General features: G+C 34.3%; 1 protein-coding gene across 3 annotated transcripts in view; it reads left to right on the forward strand.

Annotated features, from left to right (window-relative positions):
* ESRRG (estrogen related receptor gamma) overlaps positions 1–12,772 on the forward strand; it is a 648,087-nt gene that overhangs the window by 407,930 nt on the left and 227,385 nt on the right. The window contains exon 1 of one of the 3 annotated variants that reach the window (XM_020982262.2): positions 8,135–8,286. The exons of the other annotated variants lie outside the window; for them this stretch is intronic. Coding sequence (XP_020837921.1) covers positions 8,231–8,286 — 56 coding nt within the window. The 5' untranslated portion in view covers positions 8,135–8,230. Of the gene's footprint in view, positions 1–8,134; positions 8,287–12,772 lie in introns of those variants that run through there. 3 annotated transcript variants of the gene reach the window in all.

Genomic DNA, 12,772 nt, shown 5'->3' on the forward strand with positions numbered 1-12,772 from the left:
AAATCCAGCCTCAGATAATTACTAGCTGCATGACCTTGAACAAGTCACTTAACCTTGTGTTTGCCTCAGTTTCCTCATCTGTAAAATGAATTGGGGAATGAAATGAAAAACCACTCCAGTATCTTTCCCAAGAAAACCCCAAATGAGGTCACAAAGAGTCAGATGTGGCTGAAACTACTGAAGAAGAACAACAAAATAAGTAAGCAGAGCTAGAATGTGCATCCTGGGAGTATAAACAGTTTAGCCATTAGATTATTGAGGGCAGGTTTAATCTAGCACTGTGCTATTTCAGATTTGATTTTAGGATGAAATGAGGCACTCTGAAATCACTGACTAGTTAACAGAAGGAGGTTTACTTTGCTCTAAAACAGTAAAGATATGCAACAAATATATGGTGAAGTTTAGCTTCTGGACTCTGCCCATTCTCCTCCACATTTGCTGCCTCTCTCCCAAACCCTCCCCCCCCCCAAGTGGTACAGGATCATTTCTTTTGATATTCCCAGGAATCATATCATTTAGATAATTCCAGGAATTAGGATGTGGCAGATCCTTTAAAAATAATGGCCATTTTGTATGGATGTGATTTGTGAATTAGGGGAAATTCTTTATTGTTTTTTTGGAACTGAAAATAAGTACTATTTTGCAAACATGAGTACTGGTGCATGTCCCTGTACCAAATATCTTTCCAAACAGCTATGTTCTTTGGCAGGCAGTCTGAAGAAATAGTTAAAGGTTAAAATAGCTTCAGCCTTTGTTAAAATTTCCTACTTTAATATTTAGGGTTCTAATTTAGTGAAGGGTGAATTAATCTGTTTCTTTTTTTCTCATCACTGATGAAAATTGTCTTTGATTTGTTTAGTTTTCTAATTCAAGTGGTAACTGAGCTCTGAAAAAAATGTAGTCTTTAATTATGTTATTTGCTTTTCTGCAACATAGAGTTTGATTGGGGGAAGCTTAACAATACAAAGTAGTTGTGCATATATTGATAAACTACAAATGGGTTAAAGATTCTAGAGAAGAGAAGGTAATAATCATGGGAAGAGGCAGATATATCTCAATTAATAACCTCAGATCTTGGTTTAAATTCATATACTTTTACTTAGTTTGGCTTCTCCTTCTTTCCTTCCAGAGATGGAAAAGAAGTGTAAAGTCTCTTCTAATTTTTAATACCTCTTGGGTTAGAAATATTTTTTTTCTATAAATGACACTGCTGTTTCCCTAGAGTTTTGAATAGGGTGTGTCTCCTAGAATGAAATTTCCCAGGAGAATATGCTAAAAGTTTAATCCTTTGCAACTGATTAACTCTCTTCTACTTTTCTCCATTTTCCCTATAAAGTGAGGAACAGCATCACATATATGAAAGAAGTCAATACTATAGTATTTGTGGTCTCTTAATAGAAATTGGTTATCAGAAGAGGATACCATATGGCAATTCCCCATGGGCTTTTGTTTTCACTGTTTAACAACGATAATACTGATGAAAAGAAACATGTCTAAAATACCTGGTTTGAGAAAGTTTTACATTGTGCTCAATAACCAGACCTACTTTTTCTCTTAGGTCAGATGAGCACATTCGTATGTAATTGTTTCAGGTAATAGTCTTAGGCATTGAGGATGTATGAAGAAGATTCCAAGACAATGTTACCTGCTAGTTGAACATGATGCAGCTGCTTGTTAATCTGTGAATATGAGAACAAAGAAAAAAGGGAAAGATATCTTAGAAGTGAAGCCTAGGTATAATTAGTATTAGCCATTACTGATCCAGTAATGTTTTTATTGTTTGTTGTCTTTCACCATCCCCCTGCCTTTCTCTACTTTGAAAATATGTCTAACCCGATCTTTGTTTAGTATTGAACAGAAGTATGTATTTCAATTGATTGAGTTCAGTAATCTGTTAAATTTGGAGATCTTGCTTAAAGATGGGAGAAGGAGCTTGGGCAGGTCCTGGGAGGTTCTTTAATCAACAGGAATTGTGTCATTAAAATCAAAGGTAGTCCATAAACTAAAAAAGACAACCAATAAGGGGAAGAGAAAGTCAGAAGGTAATGGATAGAAATATATAAGAAAACTGCTATAATTTCTCTATTCCCATTTATACTCATCTGTCTTTCATTTATGATGTGAAAAATTCATAATATTCATGCTTCATTTTATTCTAGTTGGTATTATAGGGAAAGTTGCATAAAGGTTTCATATGCAGTTAGGAAGTATCCTGTGTAAATTTCCACTGTTTCCCATTCCACTGGTATTATAGCAGATTGTGGTGTTGTGTGATGTGCTATTAGCAAATGTGACAGCAAACTCATGTCTTTGGCAGTGTGTGAACAAATTTAGTCATTAAATGTTAAATCATTCCCTTTTGGATCAACTTATGCTGGAAACAGTAATAAGAACAGTAGCATTAATGATCAAAATCCAGAGGCAAAGAAAAGTTGAAAGGAGATGTTTTAAGAGTGATGGAAGATAGACTTCTGTGTTGGAAATCCTATCCATTCTCACTTTCTTCCCTTCCCCTCTCTTTTAAAACACACACACACACACACACACACACACACACACGCACACACGTTTGGGTTTTCTTGGGCGGTCAGTCAGCTGTAGGTAAAGTAATTTCATAGCGTTTTCCTCAGCAGGCAAATTTACTTAAACGTGATGTACCTTCTTTCACTTCCACTCTACCCCACCTTGTTTTTAGTCATTATATCACGTCAGTAAAGATTATTGGTATTTTCACTGGGGGAATGTTTGTACTTCATCTTTTTCACGTGGTCAGATACCAAAGCAGAGAGGAAACAAACAAACAAACCACCTTTCATCTCTTTCTTCATTTAGTAAGATATAAAACTTTAATACTGATAAGGGATAATTAATGAAGAACTTTTAAAAAGTATTTTAGGAGAAATAAACCTACCAGATGAAGAATTTAGCATATTTGGAATCTGAATATTAAATATGTCCCACAAAAACTAGTTTATTTGATTTTTCTGTTCAAAACATTGTTTGAGAAAAGGAGGAGAAAAAGAAAGAGGAAAATAGCAAAAGAGCACTGGACTTTTCCTAATTTTGGACAATAATAACATAATTGTGATAGAGTCAACAATTTATTGCTTTGAAAAGAAGTAGAGATTTGATCTCCTTAGGTTTGTTGTTTATCATAATCATCTTTCAAGTGAAAAGCCTAATTTACTCTTTCTATAGGAATATTTTAAGCATGATTATCATAATATCACAGCTGCCTGAAAAGGTCTGAAATGGGACCTTGACCTTGAATGTTTTCTGCATTTAGCTTGTAGTGCTTAACATTCAAGAAACAATATAACCAACTCATTTATTAATCTGTAATTTCAAAATGTTAACTCTTACTCTCTAAATACAACCCATAGTAATTCTTGAAATCTTGTAGCAACCAAAAAAAAGTGCATTTGCTGTTTTAATAGAGTAAATGTCTGAGATTTTCAAGATTTCTATTGGGAATACACTAGAACTAAAGTAAGTTTTCCCTTTGGTATCACACTAGCTTATGATTTAATTTTTACTGACATTCCAGCAGTCATATTATTAGCTTCACAAAATGAAAGTGAAAATAATCCTGTATTAATTAAACAGAGTAATGGAATTCTTTCCTTTAGTTTATCTGAGCTATCTTAGACAGTAACGGATTTTTTCTTACCCCCTTTCCCCCTTTGAACAAGCTTACATAGGAAAAAGGATTTGATGGGTTATAATGGAAGTGTGGCAGCTAGATGTGGTGATTTGTTTTGCAGCTAGCAATTTAATACACCCCAGCTAATTGTATTCTCCAATTTGGGTCTAGGATGTAGGGATAGGATGACTTTTGAATATGTTTGTACACTTTGAGGAATTTTAAAAAAACCTATTGATTCTTATCAATTTAGCCAGTCCTTTGAATACCAATTTTGTGCCTTACAAATGAAAGACATGTTTCAAGGAGTTGATGAATTGTTGAGGTTTTGGTAGTAAATGCGTGTACTGCCATCATTCTGACTTCTGAAGGAAAGCATTCTGCACTGTAATCAGGAGGCAAATTTATGTTCTACAAAAGGTTAAAAGTATGTATATTTTGGAGTTTGGGTTTGAGAAGAAAAAATAGCTAATGCTCATCTTAATTCATTTTATAATAAACATTAGCTCTGAGCAATGATAGATAAAAGATAATATAGTCATACAAATGCATTGTGTACTTTTCTAAGCATTACAGAATTGGGGGAACATCTGCCCAGCTAGTTTAAGCAGCATTCTCAAAATCAACAGTTATTCCACCTTTTATAATTTTAAAGGTGCGTTTAGCTTTTCATGAAAAAAAAAACCAAAAATGAAAAAATATGAAATAAAAACTCAAATGTGACTCAAAAGTAGTGTAAGTGTCATGGAGATTTTAGTACTAATCACTCAGTTGTAAAACATGTATTTGAATTGTGTGCTCATTTTTATGATTTCTCCCAGTTACCTTTTTAGAGTATTGAGAAGGTAACTAATTGCAAACAGTAATTTATTTGATTTTTTTTTTCATAGTGCATCTCAAAATGCAAGAAGAGTAAGCATTTTTTGGCCAACCTTAATGAAAACACAAGAAATCATTGCTAAAACTGGCCAGGTTGTAGGAATTAGTATATGATCCTGACTCTAGAGCCCAAAGACTCAAAAATACAATTTTAACGTGTAAATAAAGAAAACTTCTGGTTTGTATTTATGTGGAAAGAAACTTACTTTTTTACTTTCCAGGGCTGGGGTAGGTGGGGCAGTGTACTAGTTCTTTAAAATGTTAAAAGTGAAGGAAGCATCTTTACCTTGTGGCCTGTGGGTTAGCTGTGGTTTAAGGATAAGGTTGTTTGGAAATTCCGGAGTTACTGGGTTGTTTAAAGATGAAGAAGTTGAAAGATTTCCATAGGGATAATTTTATGCACAGTCTGATGGTCTGATATAGACTTAGCTCATTAATGTTCTTTGGGAGACAGTCAAGAAAGCTTCTTTTATTTGACTCTATTATTCCTGCTTTGGTAGTTTTTATAATGTGTAGATTTGATTGCCTGAATGTTGATATGTCTATCATGGTTTTTTTTGCTAGATTAATTAAAATAGAAATCTATTGTTCCCTATACAATCACCCAATCTTTGAACAGACCCATTTCTTCACCTTCTCCACCTCTCCACCCTCCCTCCCCTTTCCACCATGGGGAAGTCTCTATGAATAGGAAAGGTTCTTGGGATGACTTAACTGTGTTTCTTTATAAAATGTCCTGGAACCTGTCCCAGAAGTTTAGTGCAATAGATTTTATTTTAAAATTTAAATTGCTTAAACTGAATTCAAGACAGTAGGAGTAATCTTAGGTCTTTGACTGGTAGAGGTGACACTGGCCCCAGGGGAGGAAAACACACTACTGTATGAAGTCCAATACAATACTTCTGGTCATTCAAGGAACAGGGATTGCAGTGAAGGGAGCTCCTTGCCTGGATCAAAGATGGTTGGTGGAAAAGTCGTGATGGCATAATAGGGTAAAAATGTGTGTTCCGAATGTGTTTGTGTATGTGTGCATGTAACATGGATGAATTCATACCTGAATATGAAAAGTGTGCTTAAGGAAATATACCACATAAAAATCCAAATGAGCAGTTCTGCAGATAAGTAAGTATACAGAGTATAAAGATAAATTTTAAAATACTGAAAACATGAGACAACTTAGGTTTCTTCAGGCAATAATAATAAATTTGGCTAGAGATTCTTTTCTTTAGAATAGCTCTTTCAAAGGAGTAATAAACGCCAAACTGTCAGCATGATAATGCAAAGGAATATGAATACAGCAAAGAGACAGACATATAGATAGATGCCTTTAAACATAGTACTTGAGACTACTTGAGATCATGGCTTTTTATGAGAAGGATTCATGAACATTGAAATTTTTTGTTTGCATGCTGAGAAAATATTTGCAATTAAATCAGTAAATGGTAATTTAGCTTATTCAGGGATCAAAATTTGTGTGATATACTATGTATTTGTGTTTCTAACGCTAAAGTTCTTGTGTTTTTAGGAATTTTTTTTATCAAAATGCCTTTGAAAGGATTTTTACTTTTGAAACTGTAAAAATGATTCAGTAGCTTGATTTAGATTTGATAAAGGCAATTCTTTTTTTGTCTTTCTGGTGTCTGCAGAGTGCTTGGATTTTCTTCTACATCTCAGAGCTCTTTTAATTCACTGCTCACAACCAAATTTACATCTTAATTGCAGAGTTCACATTTAACAATATAGACAGCATAATGCTACTGGTAATTAAGCTTTTACTACCTGCTTTTATACAGTAGTCACAGACATAGTTTTGCTGTGTTAGTTCAGATATAGTAACTTGCATGCATTTAGACCCCAAATATAAGTAACCAGGCCTGCACTTTAAGTCTGGTTAAATACATGGCAAAAGGAAATTGCCTTCCCCTTTGGAAGGACAAAAAACATGTCTGTCACTTTTTCTATTCTGGACTTTGACTTGGCCGTTCTATTTTAATATAGAAAAACCAGGGGATTTTATGAGAGGGTGCTTTGAGTTCTGATTTAGTGTTATTAACACATTCTGTGTATGTGTACTGATTGGTTTTGATATCAAAGATTGTTATTTTCATCATGTAGGGCTCCAGGCTCAAGAGATTTTGTGAGCATCACATATGAATTACAACATTGTGTTACATTCTCAGTGAGGTTGCACTTTTCTTTTTGCCCTATAAATATCTGAAATCTATTCCAGTGTACATTTGGCTCATTAAAATAAAAAAAAATTACGTAGCTTACCAGAAAAATAAATATTATTACCTCATCCTAGTGTTACATTTTTTAAAAGTAGCTTAAAAAAACTCATAATTATTCATTCTTCTTCTAGTTTTCTTAATCTACTTTTATGATCTTATATTTCAAACTGCTTCATTCATTAACTTGTCTTAATGAGAAACCAGGTGTCTGAGTCGAAAAAGATGATATTTTTCCCAGTCTAGATTCCTACTTAATTTTGAAATGTGCCATGTATGCAAATATATATGCACATGCACATGACATGAAATATGCACTGGTGTCAAAATAATATCTGTACTTCTGTTTCCCACTCAGGTGGGAAGCGTTTGTTTTAGGGGAAGCAAAAGTATAAAATTAAGAACATTTATATTTCCAATTTTTTACAATGTTAACTTTCCACAATGCAGCCCTCATTTAGTTAAATTTATTTAGATTTAATGTACTATAATCACTTCTCCCTGCTCTACTTTCAGCAAGTGGAAAAATGATTGATTCCATAGTTGCTTATTTTCATTTTGTGAAAGTGTGCAGTGAACATATTTAGAAAGAGAAGAGGAAATGATAGGTATATAAATTATATGCATATAAAATTTAGTAATGAATTCTTTTGTTTTAGTTGTGTAGACTACCATATTTATACAATCATTGCTACCTAAAAATAAACAATTATAGTGAAAAAAGTAATTAAGCATCCTAGAATAATATTGAATTTTAAATGTCCATTCCAAATTAAAATATAAATATATATATATATATATATATATATATATATATATATATATATATATATATATATATAAAGAGCTATAAGAAGTGAATGAGAAAGTAGACTGAATAATGAAGCAAAAATGTAATGGAACATAGACAATGGCATCATAAACTTATTTCTCTACCTTATGTAGAATTCTTCCCCAAATTAACTGTGAGTCTGGCATGTTCTCTTCTTTTCAAGGTAACAGGCAAAATGTACTTTAGGTTTTTAAAAAAAAAAACCTTCCAGTACCTAAAGAGTTAAGTTAATTATGTTCCTTTGTAGCCTCTCAGAAAATATTTGTAGCATTTAAATCTCTCTTCCCTCCACCCCTCCCTTATCTGCCCACTGTTTTCAGTCCCCTTTCTCTATCTCCACCCTCTCTACCTGCCTGGCTCTCCTCAATCTGTGCTGCCTGGGTTCTCCTCTCCTCTGATTGGCGGAAGCTCTTCCAATCTAGAGCTCGCCTGGGCCAGTGGGACTGCATATGTAAAGCCCTACTTCATATTAATAAGCTCCAATCGGGGCTTTAAGTCCTTGATTAGGAGAGTGTGAGAGCTTTTGGTCCCAACTGGCTGTGCCTATAGGCTTGTCACCAGGAGAACATTTGTGTTAATTGCACGGGGCTCTGTCAAGGAAACTTTGATTTATAGCTGGGGTGCACAAATAATGGTTGCCGGTCGCACATGGATTCGGTAGAACTTTGCATTCCTGAATCTTTTTCCCTGCACTACGAAGAAGAGTAGGTACCCTTTTTTTTTCTTTTTAAATTGAAAAGATACAAATATATATATTCGCACCCTGATTCAGGTAACGATCTGTGTATTTTGTGTGCATGAGTGGCTGTTTGTGTCTGTGTTGTGCCTTTTGTGCTGAGGGTGATCTCCTAATTCAGTAAGTCGAGAATTGTTCTCTGACTACAATGTTACCTTTGAGGCGAGGCTCGGTAACTGTCAGTAAAACAGCTGTGTGACAGTCACTTCTTATTCAGGTGCTAAGAATAGGCACTTGGCACCAATGCTTACTGAACTGTTAAAATGCATCTTTTACTAGGACCCATTTTCCCAAGGAAAAAAAATGTTTTAAAATACAATATTCAAAAATGATTTATACTATTGAGTGCCTCTTATGTATTTGCAGTTTGACAGATATTTCCATCTCCCTGTCATTTCTTACCTCACAGAGTTAGGGGGGAAATTGCACATTTGCTAATTCTCCTTCAGAGAACAATTTTAAAACTAGCCTCCTGCAATTCAGGTCGGGAATAATGTTATTTGCATGGTTAGCGTTAAGTCAGCACTTAGCTGACAAATCAATCCATTAACTAACTGGGGATTTTCACACATTCTGAATATTAACAACACAACCACCACAAAAAAAAAAACTAAAGACAGACAGTCTGACTTTTAATATTTTACACTCAAATGGGTTATACAGAGAGAGTAGAGTTATTTCACTTATTATCTCCACAAGATACAGCAAAGTACTTTGGCTCTTACACTCAGTTTAATTTGTATTTATGCATATCTTTGTGTACAAGCCAATTCATGTTGAGATTACCAAAGGGGGAGAGTAAATGGGGAGGGGGGGTTGAATGAGGAAGTAAATTAGGTATTCTGGTGTAGATGAGCAGATCATAAACTTAATTTCATCCTACAGCCAGGATAAAATATTAGTATATCGCAGGAGCTGTCACTGATTCATCTTTCTGTTGAGTCAGTTATATTGCTTTCCTTTCACATTACAATAATACAGAATGTTGTAATTTTGAAAAGGGTGCACTTAGCAAACAGTGTCTGTGGCTTGTGGGGGGAAATATAAGGCTATGTTGAAGAGACAGTGTATTATAGGTAGATGTCCACTAGCTGTCCTTAGTGACTGCATATTGCATTGCTCTTTGTAATTAAGCCAGAGATGAAAAGTGACTTGCCGTTGCAATCCTGTATATTGGTGATTTTAAACATAAGAGTGTGTGTGTGTGTGTGTGTGTGTGTGTGTGCATGCACATGTACACATGAACATGTGTATGGGTGCATGCATGTGCATGGTGTGTACACCCTGGAAAATACCCTGGGAGAGTTGGGCTTAATCAGTGACAGAAATTATGGAGAGAGGGCAAGTTGTTCAGTTTGAAAAATCAAATAAGAAGACAGTCTTAAAATAGTAGGGGTTCAAAAATCACAAAATAAACAAAGGTAGAATGGACAGTAAAATGTGGTTTGAGCTTAGTACACTTGGAGTGGCTGAATAAGAGAGCATAAAATGTCTTCATGTTGGCCAAAAAGGGGGAAAAAAGAGATTACTAAAGAAAGCTCACTCAGATTCTGAACTTTCTTTCAAAAATAAATAAGCAAAGGAAAAGAAACTTTAATAGGGCCTTAAAAGGGAGTCTTTTTACCTAGTTTTCTTGAATTTATCTTCTTAAAGCTAATTTGAATAATTAGTTTAGATAAGCCTCTTAAAGTAGATGCAGTTAAATGAAATCAGGGCACATGTCCTTTTGGCTGTGGTGCAAGATTCAAAGTAGCTCTTGCTTTGTTTTTGGCTCAATTAAAAGTTATCTTAAAAAAATTCAGATTTATTATCTGGATGCAGTTCTGATGGTTATGTGGTTCACTGGACAGACAGAAAGATCTAATGCTAAGCAACACATCTGCCTCTCTGTCTCAATTAATAAACCACAGAATTTATACATGCTATTAATATTCATAGTAATTGTACTTGGGCTGTACCTCCATCACGTGTATATACATAGAAATCAAGCCAGAGTCGTGCAGTTCCAATGAAAATACTGGAAAATTTCAGCATTGGGTTTTGTAAAAAAAAAAAAAGAGAGAGATTTAATACTTAAAATCTGACTAGATTAAGGGAACCTGAAATATTAACCTTTTATTAGGTTTCTTTGATTTCTGGGAAGGGCATGTGAAAGAATACATTGCTTTGAACCATGTTTCGCATTTATGTTTTTAGTAGTAATAATAGTTAATACTGTAATGTGGAAAAATAATGTATCTACTCATTTTGACATGTGTCAGTCTAATCATTCTAAATGAGTGTGTTCATCACATGAAATCCCTTTCAACCTCTGATTAAAATGTAACATTGACTACAGGATTACAAAGCGGACTTAATTTTACTGACTGTTTTAACAGCTGTCCCAGCTGTTGGAAGAGGCAATGAAATATGGCCGTGAGATACTGTAAAACAGGCGAAGGATGAGATTGTTTTGTAAATTTAAACATGAGAGCTGAATTAAAGACCTAGAAAATCGAACATACTTGTTTATTTGAATTAACTGCTCTGTGCCACACAAGTTTAGTCACGTTTACTCTGTTTTCATTCACTTTTCTTTTCTATCAGCCGATGTCTCTGTCATCCTAGCCTATTTGCTAGCCTTTCTTTCCCAAATCAGATTATATAAAAATTCAGATGCCCCCAAGTATTTCAAGAATTTTTTTTAAACTGGAAGGGAGGGAAAATACACAAATGAAAAAGAAATAAAGCTTGAATCAGAGTAGGTGCACTTAGATAAAGAAGACAGATAAGGACTTGGCTTAAGTCACTTAGATAGTACTTGATATGAGAACTATGCGCAGACTTGGTCACATTATTTTTCTAATTATAATCATTTCTAACTCCGGACTGCGACGTTATGTTAGTTTAATGTCAAAGTTTCATGGAACTAACTTGTCATTTTCAAAAATTCAAAATACCTCCAAACTCAAAGTGGTGATATTTTGGAATTTAGGTAGAAGTGGTCAAATTTTTCTTGGGGGGAGGGTGCAGCCAGTGGTGTGGAGGAGAGGTTGTTAGGTTCTAAATTAGTGGACGTGACAACAGATTTCATTGGAGTTTGTTTCAGGTTCAAAGTCTTGTAGCATCGCACATCACAAGTATCATAGGTATAAAAAAGATCAGTCCTATTGAAAAAAAAATTAAACAGCCAGTGTTCAAGTCCCATAACTCTATATAGCCTAGGTAGCCATACCAAGTATATTACATAATATCAAATTTCCCCTTGCAAATTAAGTCACATAGTGTCCTCGAGTCAATGAAATGAATTTTGTGTTCTCCTTGGAAGGTAAATAAGATACATGTGTTTCATCATCTGTGTGTGTGTGTGTGTGTGTGTGTGTGTGTGTGTGTGTGTGTGTGTTTTGCATTCCTGGGCACTTTTGGTTCAAAGTTTTTAAAATCCTGCTTCTGCAGACATGGCAGATTTTCATTTATTAAGGGTGGAGGTGGGTGAGGATTGGGGGAAGAAGGGTTTTGGCCAGCCCCTTTTATAGTGATGGTTTCTCATTTTAATGTGTTTATGGAGCTTCTCTTTTATTTACTGAGTGAGCCTAGTGTGTTTCAGCAGTAATTAACCTATGTTATTAGCAAAACCCTTGTGAATATCCATTAATTATTTTGAAGGCATTATTTTTTTTCAATTTTTTATAAAGTAACATTATGTTCTTTTTAAAAAATCCCAATTTGGAGACATTTGATGTGTTTATTTGTAATCTTTCTTGTAATATGCACATCTTCAACCAGTTTTATAATTGTTACTTCATCTGTTTATAATACTAATAGGTATGGAAGAAGAAGATATTTTCCCCCTTTAAAAAAAAAGAACAGTGGTTAAAATAAGTTAATCAGAAATTAGGATTTTAACCTTCAGTTTTTCAGTGCTTAGAAATTTCAGGCAGCTTATCTGTTGCTTTTGAGTGCTTTAATCAGGTTTTAAGTTAGTTAATAGTACTTTGGGAATTTTTAAAAAATATCGAGCCAGCAGAAAAATACTTGTGCTTCCAGTGTTGAGAAAAGATAAGGACCTTCTCATTAGCCAGGCCCTATTTTTGCAATTAATTTCAGATCCTTGGTGCTATTCATCAAACAGAGCAGGTAACTTCTCTGATTCTATTTAACAATACTTTCGCCATACCTCATTCCAACAAGCACCAGAAACAAAGAGCAGACTATTGTTTTTGAAGGTAGATAGCATTCAAACCCTATCACTTAGGAAAATTCCCTGAACAGTTTTCTATCATGGTGACTAAATAAGATAATAATAAACCTGAAGGATTCTTTGTTGATGCTAAAGGACAGCAACCTTTGACATTTAGGATTTTGCTTATATTTCATCATACAGTAAGTAAAATTTAATATTTCAAACAAATGGACTTTAGAAGTAGTAATTTTTATGAATGTAATTAATATTATTGCCCTTTCTAGTTTCAGCT

The sequence above is a fragment of the Phascolarctos cinereus genome, unplaced genomic scaffold (assembly GCF_003287225.1).
Source record: "Phascolarctos cinereus isolate Bilbo 61053 unplaced genomic scaffold, phaCin_HiC Scaffold_5;HRSCAF=322, whole genome shotgun sequence".
NCBI lineage: Eukaryota > Metazoa > Chordata > Mammalia > Diprotodontia > Phascolarctidae > Phascolarctos > Phascolarctos cinereus.